Source organism: the organism of the source record quoted next, unplaced genomic scaffold (genome assembly GCF_019419815.1).
Source record: "Pyrus x bretschneideri cultivar Hongxiangsu unplaced genomic scaffold, Pyrus_bretschneideri_v1 Contig77, whole genome shotgun sequence".
NCBI lineage: Eukaryota > Viridiplantae > Streptophyta > Magnoliopsida > Rosales > Rosaceae > Pyrus > Pyrus x bretschneideri.
Genome location: NW_025999817.1, coordinates 372,126 through 391,521, shown reverse-complemented (window position 1 = coordinate 391,521; position 19,396 = coordinate 372,126). Strand labels below are relative to the sequence as shown.

The following is a 19,396-nucleotide window of genomic DNA, read 5'->3' as shown; positions in this document are numbered from 1 at the left end:
CTTTTATTGCAATGGGTTGGGCCTCCTGCCCATGGGATTGGAAATGGACCTGGGCCTGCTGCCTAAGGTTTGGTTTGGTGCGGCGCTGTAAAGGCAACGACGGTGGGAGTGATGTCGTGGCTACTGGGTTACAGTGGTGACGGTAGTCAGCGCCTCCGTTGCCATGGGGCTCTTTCTACCGTCGCATTGAGCCTTAAGGACCTCTTTAGTGGGGCTATATCTTCGTCTCCACTTTCCGGTCCAAATCCTTGCACATACGGGGTTCCATTTGTCGTAGTTTCTAAATTTCCTACCATTGTATCCTTTCTCTAGGGATTGATCAAGAAACTTATCTAGGAAAAATTAATTCATACGACATGTGAGAAATTCTACATAATAGAAAATTCAAGAAACTAATGTGAGATGCTTCTTCAAGTATTTTGAATCAGCTCTCAATGAAAGCACCAATTTTTCGATGTAAATTTCCGTTGTCTCCAATCTTGACGAAAATGCACCTGCAAAACAATCAACACCTTTGATCAGAGACCTAAGCCTCACACACCCACGAGGTGGGGGGAGGGGGGGTTAGGTCAACGGATCTCTGATGCCTAAGTTAGTTTCTCTGAGAGAGTAAAGTGTTTAGGGCTTTTTTAGGATTAGAAAAGCTCTTAAAATTTGGTAGAATATGGGGTATTTGTAGGAATAAGGACAGTTATAGTGTTTAATGGAGAGATATTCTCTAATTATTCCCAAGATATTAAATAGGAAATAATATCTTGAGATAATGGTGTAATTATCCCTAATTTATTTAAATTAGGATGACTTACTTGATTGAAGTCAATCTTCAAATGGGAATGTATTAAAGATAGGATTTAGGTAATTAATCTTTATCTTTAATTCCTTATCAAGAGCAGGTGAGTTGTGGGCAATCGTATTCAGCTGCTGAGACCTCCAGGGATGTGAGCTACGCGTGGGAGCATCTGGGAAGTCTGCCCATTTATTGAAGGCAATCTTGTTTTTCTTAAATAAAAGTTCATGTGTCGCCTCTAGAATTTTTGGGATTAGTTTAGGCTCCACAATATCTATCTTGGAAGAGGAGGTCCTGAATAAGACAAAGAGGGTCCTCGAACCAAACTAATTCATTGCTGATGGAAATAACAAACTTAGATCTATGGGCTATCCCATTACAAAACCTTGGGATGTGCACAAACTATGTTGGGGTAAGGGAGGCTGCCACTTGCAGAGCGTCCTTTGCTAGCAGGCCAAACGTCGACAAATCTTAAGAGTGATTTGTGATTGCAGCAATAGCCAATGTGGAATTGCTCTCTGCCATAACATATCTAACACTAAACTACTCGCCAAACGGAGTCCCTCTAGCACTATCAACAGCTCAACGTGGAGTGTAGTCTCAATCCCGTCCTTCCGCCACGCTCCATCAACAAAGAACTTCCTAAACCAATCTCTGATTACCACCCCCAATCCACCCACATTATGCTCAAGACTTGTAGCTCCATCCACATTAACCTTGATCTACCCATCAATATGAGTCCTCCATTTAATCTAAGGTAATTGCTTTGGGGCTATCTGCTGACCACTAGCCAATCTAAAAGCATGGTACCAACTGACCACTCTTTGAACCACCTCCATTGGCAGCCTATATTCCTCTAGATTCTGTTGAGTTGGTCTAGAATCCAATTTCTGATTCGGTTCATTTAAGTTAGTCTGAAACTCTATATCCTTTGGATTTCGTTAAGTTGGTCCGAAATCCCACTTCTGATTAGGTTTAGTTGAGTTAGTTTGAAACCCTATATTCTTCCAGATTTGTCGAGTTGGTCTAGAATCCCACTTCCGATATGGTTTCGTTGAGTATTCTGGAATCTAATGATTCATGCATGTCGAGTTCCATTGAGTGGTCATTGAATAAGTAATGCCATGAGAAATTGTGGAAGTCATTGCAAGTACAAGTTTTTTTAAAGCTTGAAAAAATGGTGAACTATGATTGGCTTAATCCCTTCACATGATATATAAACAGTCTAACCCTAAGGTTAGGTGCAACCTACTTCAACTCACAACTAAGCATTCATAAGTTGGAAAGATGCCAATGTTTGACCAAAAATAACCTTACAAAATGTTTTAATGGCAGAACTGAAAAATATAATACACAAACTCTTTTTAGTTCCCAATGTTCTCAAATTTAATTTTCCTCTACAACAAACAGATCAGTGCATGTGAGGATTTTTTTTTTTTCCTTGTTCTTCTTCTTCTTAGAAAACAAAATAAAAATGAAAAGACAAAATTACAAAGATGAGATAGTAAAATATGGTCTAGTTTCCGGGTTTCCTCCTATGTTCTGTGAAGTTTCCAATTCATCTCTATACCACAGAAAAGAAAAAGGAAAAAATGTAATAATGATTATCCAGATTAATACAAGTAATTAAAATAAAACCTAATTCGGTAACCAAAACCCTAGAATGGAAGTCATTATGTGCAGCTTTACTTGTGCCTTCTTTCACTTCGCGCGCACACACACGTATAGATATAAAACAAAGTAATACAGTCATATCGGAGTCTAATTCTTTCCCCTACAAATCCTCTCATGTTCCTCTCTTCTCCCCTCCCCTCCTTTGTCACTTTCTTCTTTATTTTTATCTCTTTAAAACAAAGCTAACATAAAATAATGATGTTGCTTAATTGTGACCGTCAAATAGAAAGAGATTAAAAGAAAAAAAATTTTGGAAGAGAAAGAATTCGACTCCCATACTCCTTCAAACTTGTAGGGCAGCATTTGTCATGGAGCGTGCCAAAGTTAATTTGACCCCGCCACTCTCACTATGACTTGGACAACAAGCTTACGTACCTCCCCATGTCCACGTGTCCTTGTGCTGATTCTATTGCCTTCCGACCACTTGTTTAGCCACAACTGCATGGTTTCTCTCTTATGCCTCCAAGTATTATTTTAGGGTAAAGTAGGATATTATTTAAAAGATTTAACTTACAAGAAGAAGATAGTTTGTACTGTTAGAAAGTCAATGTTCTAAGTTATAATTGTTTTGTATTTAATTTTGTATTTTATAATTGTAATTCTTCTTAGTTTGTAGGACTATCTATTGTACAAAGAAAGTTGTTGTAAATATACCTAACGTATCAATGAAAATATTTGCTTAAGTCTTAGTCAATCATGATTTTACATGTACATAAAGTGGCCTCCTTAAAATTTATTAGAGATTTCAATGTGGTTAAAGAAAATATTACGCACGACTTAGATACAGTGTCTTATGACTCTAGTTATATATTTAAGAAGACTAAAATTAAATAATTGTTGGTTTCGATTAGATTGGTCTGACTGATTGAGTCGACAATTTTAATTGCGTATTTGAATTTTGAGTTAATTATCATAGTATGATACCTTATAGCTTCACATTTACAAGTCATTTTCGAGACAAAACCTGAGTGGATTCGCGGCAAACAGAAGCCTCCGGAGGTATGGCGGCTTGTGTTGTGCCGTCATTTCAGATTAGGAAGAAGAATTCCAAAATGGGATAAGGCTTTGCTTGCTTACAAATAATGAAAAAGGCAAGAGTCAATCTGACTCAGAAAAAACCTTAGATTCACCTAAACATTTTTAACGGTATATGTTTTCCTCAAATGATTTAAAAGTCATCAAATCAATATAAGTAAAGAGAAGAAATTATAATTATTCAACTAACATAAGTTTAGACTCCGAATTCCAACATTATGGTTTTTGAGTTCCATTCTTTGAGTTCATCGCATGGGTGACAGACAATGAGAGCTCTGCCGTAGCATACACCAAACAAAATACATACGAGTTTAATAGTTTCAATTTCATAACCGAAGGCTAACTAGTAACACGTGGCAGAGGATGCACCAGCCACTTCCACCTGGCGTTTTATTAGGTGCTCCAAATAGAGAGATTTTTCAATATGACCGTCATACAAAACGGTACACCACATGTTCCTATATAAATGGTGAAATATGTGTGTTAAAATATTAATAACTTAAAAATTAAAATTTTTATTATTTACATAAAAAACGTAATGTACTATCTGTATTTCTATCACATCTAAAAATTTCTTCTCCAAATAGATGGATGGACGGCTTGATACGCGGTTATCATGCAATTGCTAATTGATTGTCGGTTATCTAAAAATGTGAACTCAAGACTTCACAAGGTGCCACGTGTCCAAATATGAAGAGAGAAGCGCGTAGCGTGTCGTATGCTTAACGGTTGGTTGCGCGTCGTTGGAGCCACTCTGTAGTCCACTCTGCCTCCTCACAGTGCTAAGCTCACCGGATAGTCACAAACACCCCAGCTGCCTTTAGCTTGCTATTAAATAAAACGAGAAATGCTCAGCAATCTTTCTAAAAGTAAGATTCTTCATCGATTCTCTGTCATTTTATATTTTTAGCACAATGTTTTATAAAGTTGTTAAAAAAATTAACATTCAACCGTGAGGTAATAAAGACTCTCTAAAAAGTTACACTTTAAAAGAATTTTCTTAACATTTCTCTTGTAATATTGTTTTGATTTTGAAGTACAAGATGAATTTTTGAGGATGCATTTTTTTTAGTTTTCCTTAGACTTCTTGTTTGAGTATGAGAACTGCATTCTTAAAAAACTTATTACATAAACAAATTAACTGTGATTTGTTAAAGATGTCTTATTTTCGTAGTTTTAAACGTAGTTAACTTAGTCAAGTTTGAATTTTATTCTCTGTAGTTTAGATGAATTCAGAGTAAAATATTGCATGAATACAAAAAATATCTTATCTTTATTTTAGATTTAAATGGTAGCATGTACTTTTTCAAAGTTAATAACAAAGACTAGAATTTTTTTACGTCTCTTGTAGAAAAAATTACTAGAGCGAAAGGGACTTAAGCAGAACAGGTGAACCATCGCTTCTTACACAAACTTGTATTAAGGATCCGACACATCATGGTATCATTGAATTCATTTTATAAGAAATCTGTCAACGAACACATTCATAGAATTAGTCAACCAAAAAAGAGAGAAAGAGGTTTGAAGCAGCCCTAATCGCCAGTAAGTGAGAGCGTTTACTTCCTAAACATTGAATTCAAAGTTCAAACGCAATGTCTTAAGTCACAAGAGTTGAATGTTTTGGGAGGGCAATTTGGTAAAACCAGCATCGCTAGGAAGAAGTAGAAGCTTTGGTTCTTTTCTAGAAAGTAGAAACAACTAGGAATCTAGGATAATCATGGGAAGGACAATAAAGCGCACGTCGCTAATAATGCGTCAGATTTAGCTGTCTTCCCAAAAGGCCCAAACCGACCAATAAACTACCTAAAATTGCAAGAACCGATGTGAAATCAACAGATATGGAAAGTAAAAGTTCGTTGGTGGGACCCGCATGCAAATATAATATATCTTATATGTGGGAAGAGCATGACCAATCAAATAAATGAGGGGTCAAGATCCTCTTCAGAGCTAAGCGGGCGGATTTTCCTGAGTAAGCTCATCGAACCATTTAAATTTTATTTAACGGTTATAAATAGGGGGTTTTTCTAAAAGTTATAATAATTGTAATCGTTAGATAAAATTTGAATGGGCAAATGGGCTTGCTCAGGAGGATCCTCACCCTTAGCTCGGGAGAGGATCCTAATCCATAAATGAGAATCGTCGTCGGATATTTTTTGTGAGGATTCCAAAGATTCTCAAATCACATTCATTCATCGTATATCATGTAATTAGAAATTATTGTATTTTTTTTATTTAAAATTAAATATAAACAGTACTTAACGAAAACTGACCTCACGATGTACGATGAGCGGATATGATTGGAGGATTTCTGGGATTCTCACAAAGAAGATCTGGTAAGGATCCTCTCTCCAATCAAATTGTCACCAAATGTGGAATTTTACTGAAGATTAGGAGGATTAACAAAAATACTATTTTTATTATCTATTTGTATTATTAATTGTATCATCTCTTTAATACAAATGAGATCCACATATGTTCGAATACGCTATCTTTATTATAAAAATGTTACAAATAGGTGATAATTGTAACATTACTCGATAATTAATTGGTAATTTAGAGAAGCAAGCTTGCATCTTTTCTCACCTCAACGTGACGTAAGCTAGGACGTAAAGATTGGGGGTGGATTTGAACACTGTACAAGGGTTGGGTTTTCTTTTATTACACAAAGGACAATTAACATTTGTTTTGGTGTTTATCCCTACCATTAGTCTTGTGATCACTACAAATTAATATTAATTTAGTTGGGATTAGTTTCTAACAACGGGTCATATAGGGATCCGAAGTTAAAAGACTTTTCAAATAGTAGAAAGCGAAATATATCACTAGTTTTTAAGCTAATTTTGTTAATTTAATTTGAACTTTAAATATTCCTCTGCACTTATAAGTAAGACGTTTTAAGTTCGATTGTAAAATTTGCACCACATTATTGTTAGCCCTATTGTAAAACTTAGCTCACTTTTAATAATTTAATATAGATAATATCGTTTGTTAAAAAAAAAAAAATTGAACTTTAACTGTAATAGATGAGTATGTGTGAGCAGAAAGTTACATAATTTGGTGAAACATACCCAAAGTTTTCACTCGCCTTGTTTTTGCTGCCGGCGAAATCAGTTTGCTTGTTTGTTCGCTCAAATGCAATTTTGTAGGCTTAGAAACCCCAAAAAAAACCCAAAACGAAGCTCTCATACTATAATCCTCAATTAGTTTTAGACGTGTTATGTCCTAACTTTCCCTTCGAAGCTTAGGTGATCCATCTAAACTAGATCGTACAAGTTGTATTTATATATATATAATAATATTTTATACTTTAAACTAATCTAAATTACAAGAAGGGAGATTCAAACTTAAATGCTTAAGAGAATATCCACTATAATTAGCCTATGTGACTACGCTCACATTTGCAACTAGATCATATAATCTATTTTCCTTGTCACCATCTTCCCAAACATTGTATCAACCCTAGATCAATAACATACGTAATCTCATGGTTCAATGAAGGGATATGGACAGAAAAGAAAGTCACGAGGAAGGGTGGAATACGAGTTAGAATTAGGATATGTGGGATAACGATATAGTTCTCTTTTTTTTCTTTTCAGGATAACGATTTAGTTCTCTCAATCATCACAAAAATGTGAAATTTAATGAATTATAAAGTAAACGACTCGATAAAAATCCTCTGCATTTAGTAAAACATAATGGAGATCTGAAGAGAATGAAGAACCATTCAATTCGTATCTGGTTGATTAGATTGAGAAAGATCTTTCAAATTTATTAATACTAAATACAAAATGATGGTCATTTATGCGTGTTTGCACGGTACACGCGCTCTTGAGCGACTCTTAGACACTACTTCCCAGTAGTAATAAGAATGCATTTACAGAGTCGTTTTTCTCTACTTATTTTTTCTACTAATCTAAACAAAAGGAAGTTATCCCCTTAGATATATTATCATCATGATTAATTGCAATCTAAAATTTTTGGAATATGATTTGTTGTGTATTGATGTCATATATAACGTCTATGTCACCAGACTCACCAAAAGTGGAAATCTTTTTCTTGTTTGATAAGTGCCCAACCCATGATGTAGAATCTGATAAAATTGTTTATTGTGTGCTGTAAGTATTGATCAAAAGGTAGTAACTAGTTCCTTTCCCATTAAACACAACGACACAATGCTGATTTTGGAGAAACCAACTAGTCCTTATCTAATACTCCATGACAGGGATCATGAAGACAACATTGAGGACTCCTTTCCCACTATTCCTATCCATCTTTCCCTAAGCTAAACTGTACACCCTAAAAAGAAGGTCAAAACAAACCTATTTATTGACCATAGATGCGAACCTTAGTCAGTATCAGCGACTCATCTTCGAGCTATGAGGCATATAGGACGAAAGCGCGCTAAGGAACCCAGTAAATTCAAAAAATGACAAACTTGTGAGCCTTGTGATTCCACCTTCCGCTGGCAATTAGTAAATATTTAGTAGTAATCACCAAGTATAACAAGTAAATAGAGAGAGAAGTTGGAATCCGCTCGAGGTAGCGTGATGTGCACGGACCAGGACCCAAGGAGCAAGTAGTGAGATTTGTTTTGGTTTAGTGGATGAAAAGAGAAAGCAAAGCAAGCAGGCGTACAAATGTTTTGACTTGGAACAAGTCCAACAAAATACTCGGTCCACCACCTCTCTCCCCTCCCACCACTCCCACTCCACCTCCCCTCTTTCTACCCTTTTCCTTAGTTGACCGACTTCACTCCTTTCACCTACTCTTCCCCAAATCCCTCGTATAAATACACCACCTCTCCTCCTCACTATCCCCACCACCAAAAAGTAGTGAAAGCAGTCTCCGTCTTTCTGTATCTCGACAACCATATCGATCACATATTTTCCGCGTTTTCGCGCACGAGAAATTACGATAAAAATGGCCTTAGAGGCTTTGAAATCCGCGAGTACCACCACTACTTCTTCTCCATCCTTTTCATCGTTTGAAAAGGTGGAGGATCGTCGCCACGGCAATCACCAAATCGACTCCAAAGAGCCATGGACCAAACGGAAGCGCTCTAAGCGGCTGCGCAGCGAAGACCCGCCAACCGAAGAGGAGTACCTCGCTCTCTGCCTCATCATGCTCGCCCGCGGCACCACTAGTAGCTCTGAATTGCCGCCGCAGCCGCCGTCCCGAGACCTTTCTTACAAGTGCTCTGTTTGCAACAAGGGGTTCTCCTCTTACCAAGCTCTTGGCGGACACAAGGCCAGCCACCGCAAGTCCGACTCTTCCGCCGCCGCCATGGTCGACCAGCAAATCTCCGCCGCTTCCGCCGTGACAACAACAAGCGGTAGGACCCACGAGTGCTCTATCTGCCACAAGACCTTCCCCACCGGCCAGGCACTGGGAGGCCACAAGCGCTGTCACTACGACGGCGGCAGCGCGGCCACGAGCGCTGTCACTACTTCCGAAGGCGGCGGTGCTGGGGCTTCCAGCCATAGTCAGAGTCAGCGCGGATTTGACCTAAACATGCCGGCGTTGCCGGAGTTCTGGCCAGGGTTCGGCGGGGACAAGAAAAGTCAACTCTCCGGCGAGCAGGAGGTGCAGAGCCCGATGGTGGGAAAGAAGCCGCGGTGGTTGTTGGGTGGAGATTAATTTGGATTTACGTGAATGACAAAGCTCCGCTGTATAGCTAGCTAGCTGATAGCTGCATGTTTTTAAATTTTAAATTTTATTTGTTCTTCATTTGATGGGTTGTTGAATGCTGTACAGACAATTCAATTCGTTCATTGTTTGTGAACAACGTTGTAGTGTCGCCACTTGGTTATTATTTAATTAATATTGTTTATCTTCAATTCGATTTGGGTTTTTTATTCCTTCATTTTTGTTACGTGATCTTTCTTATTTATTTTGCTTTGTATTTGTTATGGGTACATATGAAATACCCAAAACAAATTTTAATAGAAAATAGTCGAGTAATTAAGCTCCTTTGTGCTACATACGTTTCAGAAATGAAAAAAAAAAAAAAAAACTACATAACAATGTTTTTACGGTATGTATTTTGACCTATCATCGGATGTATAAGGGTTTGTTTGGATATGCTTTCTAAATGACAGACAGTGGTTTTAAAGAAAATATTTTTTGGTTCCAAAAGCACTTAAAGTGTTTTCTGTAAAAAGTACCAGTTATATGTTTCTTCTAGGAAGCACTTTAAGTGCTTTTTCAAAATTTACTTACATTTTTTCTAAGTTTTGATTCCAAAAATATTTTCAACAAAAACGTTTTCAGTTATTTTAAAAACACATTCAAACGAATTCTAAATTTGTAAAGTAACTGAAGTTCACATTTGTCTCTATATTGAGATATTCTCCCTAATCTTGCACAGCTCGATAACTATACATCTGACGGCAACCCAGATCTTGTAGGCATATGTGAATGTGGATTAGGATATTTTCAATTATTTGTCAAATCAAAGTCTAATTGCCTTTTTACTGTAATAATAATTGTCAAATCAAACATCAAAATGAAATGTAATTTAAATCTGTTTTTTATTTCAATTGAATATAAAAACTTCTTATTTATAGGTGATAAAAATTATTATTAAATTATAATACCAAGTGATTCTGTAATATTTTAATTAAGGAGCGGTGGGGGATACGTATTACTGTTAGAAATGCAGCTTGACAGCGGAGGCACAGCAGGCAGGCAGGCATGCATGTATGCCTCACTGGTGGTTTGATGGTGGCGGTGATTGTGGTGAGCCAAGTAAGTATGTATTAACAAACATGCACGACAAAGGCAGAGTATTTAGCCATTGAAGCCAAAGGCCAACACCGTGTGGGTTCATGCCTTTAATTACTTACTGCACATGTTGAGAGGTCATCATCAGATAATTATGCCACCATATATTACTACGTCCAATATTTATTAATATTTCGTTGTAAAGCTTTTGCTGGCTTAATTAGGACATTTGTGGCTGCATAGTATTTTAATATTTAATTATTGTGAGTATCAATTCACATGGACTAATTTTGTATAATTAGCATGTATTCTACCTTTTTAATTTCATTTCTCCAATCTAGTTTAGTGATTGGAACTTAGTTTAGTTGCCAGTGGCAGTGTAGTCTGTTTTTTCTATCTAAATTTGAGTTTTTATATAGATTAGAGTAACTTAAAATATTATCTTGTAAAAGAAATTGATCGGAACCTGTGTAGAGGATCTACGGGTGACAGTAGCAATGTGCTCTGTTTTTTCATCTAAATTTGAGTTTTCATACAGATTAGAGTATCATCTTGTAAAAGAAATTGATAGGAACCTTCTATCTGCTTGTAGAGGATCTATGGGTCATATTGTCATACAAGACAAAGACCTAGAAGAAATACTAGTGAAGTACGTGATTGGTAACTTAATCGAGCAAATATGACAATTAAACATTAAATATGTGGCCACTTAGTACTACGGTCTAGTGGTATTCTTGTACACTTGTAAGTGAGAAGTATTATGTTTGATTCTCGTCAAAGGCGAATTTGAACCACATTTTTATGGCTAGCCTATTGTAAGACTTAGCATACTTCCTCATCCCTTTATGTTGATATTCGTTTGTTCAAAAATAAACATTAAATATGTGATATGTCTAGATGAAATGTTTGTAGCTACATGCCTACATGCATATATGTAACATGTTGCTTTTTTTTCTTTTTCTTTTTGTAGCTTAGCTTAGCTTAATGGATATTATTCTCTAACAAAGACTCATCACACTGGTCGTGTTGATGCACTCCACTCCTACTACCCTCCCACTTTGTACGCCTTAGATTTAAAAGCAAATTAATCAGTAATTAATTGCTTATTATTATTGCTAATTAAGGTTTGATTTCTAGTGTGAATGCGAGGTTTAATTGCCGTGTGGCCAAAGCTGCTTCCTACAAACGTGGCCTTGACAATTAAACTTGCCTAATATCTTAGTTTTGTTTTTATAATAATTGCTTACTCTTGTTTAAACGGACGGTTTAAACGTGAAATGTAGGTATACAGGTAATAAGAATCAGATATTATATATATTGTATGGATGCGATCCTCGTTGTGCATCTTGATCAATTAGATCATTTCTTTGTAGATTTCTAAGCAAGGCTTTTGTAAATGTGTTTCCGGGTATTCCTTTTTTATTTCGTCCAAACGTAAGAGTTCCTCTAAGTCTATGAATTCTTTTAGAATACTCTTTCCTTGAATCTCATTATAAAAAGAATTCAGATTGCCTAGTATTCCACCAATTAGTAAACCAAGATTCCAGACTTTTATTAAATGAGAGAGAGATCCACCAAGGGAAAAATACTATAGATGCAAGATATAGAAGAGAAATTAATACTTTCTTTTTTACCATGTTTTCGTGAACTTCTTTTCCCGGAGAAGAAGCAATGACAGTATCTGGGGAATAAGTATCAGCTAACTCTGTGCTAGCAACCCTTATCGATCTCTTAACAACAAGTAGATCTACGCCAGGGGAATTAGTAATGTGTCAGGAGAAATTGGTACAAGAGGCTGTGGATACACTTCTTGATAATGGAATCCGCGGACAACCAATGAGGGACGGTCATAATAAGGTTTACAAGTCGTTTTCAGATGTAATTGAAGGAAAAGAGGGAAGATTTCGTGAGACTCTGCTTGGCAAACGGGTCGATTATTCGGGGCGTTCTGTGATTGTCGTAGGTCCCTCACTTTCATTACATCGATGTGGATTGCCTCGCGAAATAGCAATAGAGCTTTTCCAGACATTTGTAATTCGTGGTTTAATTAGACAACACTTTGCTTCGAATATAGGAGTTGCTAAGAGTGTGTGTATATATATAAGCTTAAAATGTAGCATGTTCTTAGATATGAATGATCAATGATTTATCAGATAAATGGATATATCACTGTTAGGTAATCTGAACAAGAATTATGTTACGCTATAAAGAGCGCAATTGCTGACAAAAAAACATATAAATTAATAGAGGCTGGATTAGCGATCCACTACTAATTACACCTATATTCACTTACACAACAACATTAATTGTATAAACTAGTTTGTCAATTATCTGATGTGGGAATATTCTCGTATTCAACAACTTCTTTTCGTCGTATGTCCTCACTTTACATCGAGTAAAGTTTTTTGCTTAACCGAATCGAAGCCATGTAAAGCTAAATGTGATATGTGATCATATATGAGCCGTACACTAATTTAGTATAGTTAATCTCTTTTATATATGCTTTTTAGCTCCTGCATGTACTAATTTTGATTAGAGAAGAATTTCCTTGCATCATTGGTTTTTATTTTTTATATTTAGACACCTACTAACATAACTCTTTGACAATAGAAAGTGTCTAATCTTTCCATAAGAAGTAATTAGTTATGAACACCTGCTTCTTCATCATAGTTTTTAGGGTGCTTTAGATTTTAGCCCTTACAATTCATTATTTCTAGATAAAAACTCATCTATCTTTAAAGATCCAGTTTAAGTCCTAATTTAAAATTTTCAAACATATAGTAACACTATTGACCTATTAATGCAATTTATTTACACTCATGCCACTCATACTTTATGGTCCATTTTTCAAATTCCTAAATTTATGCCAAATTAAAAGTAGTAGAAAAAGTGAAATAAAATGAAAAAAGTGTTTGCATTAACCGTATCTATGTTAAACTAGAAAATTAGTTTTTTTTTTTCGTGATATATTTTGTAGCAATTTTATCCATGTTAATTGGTAGGTAAATTAGTTTGTTCCAATTATTAAAAAAAAAAAATACTACACCTATATTATATATTTTGAATCAAATAACATTCCTCTAACTTGTAGGTAAATTATTTTCTATGTATTGTTATATATGTTAGACACGTTTTGTTGTTGAATAAACATGAGTGGAACATAATATTGTTGATTTTATACATCAAACTGCATTTCTTTTGTTATAGGTAAATTATTTTCCATGTACAAGTACTTATGTTAGGCAAGTTTAGTTGTTGGTACCTACACCCATGGTATAATTGGTGTAGGTAAATTATTGGAAATTAATTTGTAGTTAGGTAATGAACATTTTGCATCATTGGAAATGAACATTTCAAAGAGTAGGTAGGTAAATTAATTTGTTCTAATTATATAAAAAAAATTACATGACACCTAGTTATATTTAATTTTTCCAATTATTAAAAAAATTTATGCTACACCCAACCAAATAACATTTCTCTAACTTGTAGGTAAATTATTTTCCATGTATTGTTAAATATGTTAGGCACGTTTTATTGTTTTATAAACATGGGTGTAACATAATATTTTTAATACTATGCATCGAACTACATTCCTTCTTAATATAGCTAAATTATTTTCCATGTAATTAGTACATATGTTAGGCACGTTTTGTTGTTGGTATATTATTTTGCATCATTGTAAAAAAGAGATATTATATTACACCCATGGTATAATTGTTGTAGGTAAATTAATGTGCATGTAGATAATGAAATACAATGTTCTAATATATTAATAAAAAGGGATAAATTCAAAAGTATTCAAGAGTAGGGTGAAAAAACTAAATCGAATAGTTTTATGAAAATTCAAAACCTTTCTAAAAAATTAATATGCAATAAATTTTTAACATTAATGTCTTTTTTTTTTCTTGTTGCAAAATCATTTACTATTTCCTTACAATTAATTGTCTACATCAAGTATGTAATAGGGGTATTTTAGGCATGTGAAAAATGTAAAATGTGTGAATTAATATGAAGTTAATGAATTTGCTTATGTGGATCCTAATCATTGGGTTTTCTTTGAGTAAAAAAGTTATGTAGGGTTTTATATGAAGAAAATTGAGTTTGAAAGGCTAAAGTCATATTTTCACTAGTTTTTATACTTGTTTTGGTTACAAGTGTACGTAATAAAACTGCTTTGAATATATATTTCATTTTCTCAAAGAATAAAAGAAACTGTTTCACACACAATGGAAGCTACGGAATAATTCAGCCTTGATGGGATTGCTAACTTGCTTATTCCTTGAACATGCTTGAATATTTAGAGGGATGCTGTGAAGCAAAAGAGGAGAAATTCGAAAAGATGTTTGTGTTTCATTGCGTGCAGGAAGTATATATACAGAAAACCCTAACTGCCATCTGACAAATAGGATAAGCAAATTCATTTCCTTGATATTAATCAGTGTTGCAAACTTATGGATCAAACTAAATAGAGATATTATTGAAATTAGGGCTAATATTTTATGTGCTCTTGAAGATGCCCTATCCAAATAATTGGACCAGAAATTTGTATAGTCATGCATATATATATATATATATATATTTTTTTTTTTTAAACAAATAATTTTATCTACACTAAAAGGGAGAGGTGAGCTTATCCTCATAATGAACTAATAATAATGTGGTTCAAATTATCATTTGACGACAATCGAACCTAAGACCTCTCACTTACAAGTAAAGAGGAGTATCGCTAGATTGTAGTACTAAGAGGCTATAGTCATGCATATAATTAATTACCTTTTCAAATCAAAACACTTTCGAGGAAATTACCTAGTTTTCTTTTTTTTTTTTTTTTTTTTTGTGGAAAAATTAGTATCCAATCCCTAATTACCAATGTACATTAATTGAAACCTTATTAGTTTTCAGATTTTGATCAAAGTTTTTAGCATTAATGTAATAATAAATTTACATGTTAGTTATATAATTTTTTTAAAATAAAAATTAATAATTGATTTAGGATTTTAATACTCACACCTTTATTAAACAACTAACTAATTTTCAATTCAAAACATTTCTAAAATAAATAAAAAATTAGAATAAGTTTGTACCCATTAGCTTTTTATAAAAAAAATTTCAATTTTTAATCTTATATGCACCCATTCATGTAATTTTTCTCAAATTTTTAATCTTGAAATGTAACCATTCTTAAATATACCAATTTGTCATATGTAAACTGTACCATTTTTTATTTTATATAAAATCTATTCAATTTTTTCTAATCCATTTTTAAACTTATATGGGTACAATTTTTTTCTTTTGATTTGAGAATGTATCCATATCAAGTTTAATCGAAGAAATTTACTAATGTTATTAAGCCTAATATATATTACTTTTTTTGTGTGGTTTTGAAGAATGTACCCACATTTTGGTACAATAATTTTTTTGTTGATTTTGATGAATGTACCCATGTTTACACACACACACACACACACACACACACATATGCATACACACACTAGTATAATTTTATAATTTTATATTTTTAATGCCACAAATTATGGATTTTTATTTAAAATCTCATTAAAATAAACAACTATAAATTTCAATTTTTAATTTAAAAAATATAGTAACATACATAGAAATGTTGCAGTCCTATTAGATTAGGAATGTGATTATGTAAATCCTAGTATATCTAGGAGTATCTTGTAGTTACCAATTAGGAGTTGATTACCTATTAAGAGATGTAATCCTATAAGGGTAAGGATTATATTCTTCTTACTATTATAAATAAAGGCATAAGGGGGTGATACAACACACATCTCAGAATTAAATCTCTCTCTTTCTCTCTTGTTACCGCCGGCCCCCTATCTCTATTCCTTAGATTGCTCAGTTAATTAGGCCTACAACATGTTATCAGCACGTTCTTACTAGAAGCTGAGGAATTGACACATCGTAGGAGGAGGCTATCTTCTACGAATTCAAAGGCTCTCAATCGTTTTCTGCCAATCAAGTTCTTCTAAAATAAATTAAGATATTTAAAAAAACCTTGAAGCATGAAAATATTCCCCATGATGCATGAACCCCCTATATTTATATTTTCCTTCCAATTATATATGTCATATATATGTTCATATATTTTGTCAATATATATAATGTAACATCCCACATCGCCCAAGGGAGTGATCCTTATATGTATATTCTCATCCCTACCTAGCACGAGGCCTTTTGGGAGCTCAATGGCTTCGGGTTCCGTAGGAACTCTGAAGTTAAGCGAGAAGGGGGCTAGAGCAATCCCATGATAGGTGACCCACTGGGAAGTTGCTCGTGAGTTCCCAAAAACAAAACCGTGAGAGAATGGTAAGCCCAAAGTGGACAATATCGTGCTACGGTGGTGGAGTCAGGCCCGGGAAGTGATCCGCCCCGGGCCGGAATGTGACAATTTGGTATCAGAGCCTAACCCTGGCCGTGGTGTGCCGACGAGGACGTTGGGCCCCTAAGGGGGGTGGATTGTAACATCCCACATCGCCCAGGGGAGTGATCCTTATATGTATATTCCCATCCCTACCTAGCACGAGGCCTTTTGGGAGCTCACTGGTTTCAGGTTCCGTAGAAACTCTGAAGTTAAGCAAGAAGGGAGCTAGAGCAATCCCATGATGGGTGACCCACTGGGAAGTTGCTCGTGAGTTCCCAAAAACAAAACCGTGAGAGAATGGTAAGCCCAAAGCAGACAATATCGTGCTACGGTGGTGGAGTCGGGCTCGGGAAATGATCCGCCCCGGACCAGGATGTGACATATAATTGTTCATGCATTATGCATTTATGCTATGTAGAATTGGAAATTAATTTAGAAGCAATTAGGGTTTTTAACCCTAGAATTCAAAAAAAAAGAGGATAAATTGCAACACCACTATGGACCACCATGGGATGGTGTCACCCCGACGCCTTGGACCACCTGCACAGCCCTATGGGCTCGCTGCACCTCTCAAACCCAACCAAGCTTCGGCTTGGGTCGTTTGTCACATGGGCCTGCAAGCCCCCATCCACCCGAGCCTAAACCTGCATGCCAGAAGCATGCTGGGTTTGTCTCAGACATGGGCCTGAAGCCACGGCCCATTTGCAACAGCTTCCTTGGCGTGCTGGGTTTATATATGCCACGACCCGTAATTAAATAGCCAGCCCAGATGGCTGGGCTTACCTCCCTAGGCCCAAGTCCTAAAACCCAGCCCCGGTTGGGGTTTTTGTGCCCCCGCTCGCAAGCCTTTGGGCTTTCCCTTCTCGGCTTGTGGCCTGTTGCCACCTTTGGGCTGCCTATTGCAGTCAACTCAAGCCCAAATTTTTTTTAGGCTATCCTTTTTCGAACCCAATGCTAATTTTTGGCATTCTAAATAATTTCAACCCGCATGTTATAATTATTTTTGCTTCTACGATCGACCCCGAATGGTCTCAATCTATTGAATTAATTAAAGTGACTAGCAGTTCACTAATCTGACAATTAATCCGAAATTATTGGCCTGAAACTCACTTTTTAGCATTAACAATTCAATAAATTATTTCATCTCTTTGAACCATTGACTCTCTTTCGTAGTCCCGAAGCACTCACACTTGGGTTCCTAAAGCAATCCACAAATCGTTACACTTTTTTGTATATTGTATTCTGTGTTATTTTAGGTACCCCTACATATGAACTAAACGTTCATAACTATCAAACTGTATTTTCGAATTTAGTGCTTTTGAAACCCGAAGTTTTCATTCAAAACTTACCACATGAAACCTGTAGCTTTCATGCATAAATTAAACTAGTACATGTTTATAGAACCTCGAATGTTCTATGATATATTTCTATACAACTAACCACGTTTTGGTGTACCCTCTATTTAGGGACATGTCAAACTTGAACAAGCTTGATTTCACCGTTCTGGAAGTCTCCGGAAGAAACTACCTGAAGTGGGTTCAAGATGTGAGGCTCCAGTTCACTGCAAAGAGTCTTAGCGAATCGTTTTGATCACCAGAAAGACATCTTCTTGCGTGAAGCAAAACACGACTGGCAACATTTACGCTTCCAAGACTTTAAGTCTATGAATGAATACAACTTTGAAGTTTGTAGAATCCAGTCACTGATTAATTTATGTAACGAGGACTTAATCGAACAGGATCTCCTGGAAAAAACATGTTTGACCTTCAATGTCACCAATATTGTTCTGCAACAATAATATAGAGCACATAAGTTCACCAAATTTTTGGATTTGATATCTATTCTACTTCTCGTTGAAAAGTAGAACCATCTTTTGATGAAGAATCATCAAGCTCGACCTAGTTGCTCGAACACTGCGCCTGAAGCGCACGCGACAATTTCGAACATCCAAAATAGACGAAGATCCCATCGTGGTCGTGGCAAATGGCAACAAGCCCCACCACGGGACCAAGGTCCACTGAACAGTGGCCCGTCCAAGGGAGGAAACTTGACCCAGAAACGCCAACCATTTGCCTCGAAGGCCCCAATCTTCAAGAACAAGTGAAAAGCTACTGTTCAATTGGATTCCACTTAATTGGACATGTGCTACTGCTGTGGATCAAGGTATCATTGGTCATGTGTATGCTGAGCTACCCCCGAGGCCATTGCCAAGTATTATTCACGTCGTGAGTCCAACTTTGTGCATCTAAATCCCCGAAATGGCTACTAAAACGCTAAAGGTTTCAGATTTTTAGGAGGCATCCACTCTTATGGAAGAATAAATTTAGACATGTTTTTAGGGTGTTTAACCCCTAGTGGCCGAACCCACTAGGAGTGGTTGAACCCCCTCCCTATTTTCTAGGTTTATGGTTTAATTTTCGGATAATTTTCTAAGTCTTTGGAATTATTTGTTTGGTTTGGTTTGGTTTGTTTTGAACTTTGGATATTATTTTATGGATATTATTTCTTGAATTGATTAATTGAATGAATGGAATTATATTTATGCAAGTGACCGATTCAATTAATTTTTGTCTAAGTATGACTAGTGGGGAAGTTAGTTGTCTGGCAGATAGTGCAACTACGCACACCATATTGCGTGTGAAACACTATTTCACTAACTTCGTACCTAAGAATGCACCTCTGCCAACCCTTTCAGGCCCATCGAACCTAATAGAAGGATAAGACAAAGCCCGTATAATGTTGTCCAATGATACTGAATTAACTATTAAAGAGGCACTCTATTCTCCCCG

The 19,396-nt window shown here is 35.7% G+C and overlaps 1 protein-coding gene across 1 annotated transcript; it reads left to right on the top strand.

Annotated features, from left to right (window-relative positions):
* Positions 1–8,276: 8,276 nt before the first annotated feature.
* Positions 8,277–9,333, top strand: LOC103938799 (zinc finger protein ZAT10-like). Its single transcript, XM_009348843.3, has one exon. The coding sequence runs from the start codon at positions 8,417–8,419 to the stop codon at positions 9,131–9,133; it is 717 nt and encodes a 238-aa protein (XP_009347118.2). The 5' UTR covers positions 8,277–8,416; the 3' UTR covers positions 9,134–9,333.
* Positions 9,334–19,396: the final 10,063 nt, after the last annotated feature.

What these genes read in the sequence shown, in the direction of transcription:
- LOC103938799 (XM_009348843.3), top strand. Translation starts at nt 8,417, where the DNA reads ATGGCCTTAGAGGCTTTGAAATCCGCGAGTACCACCACTACTTCTTCT.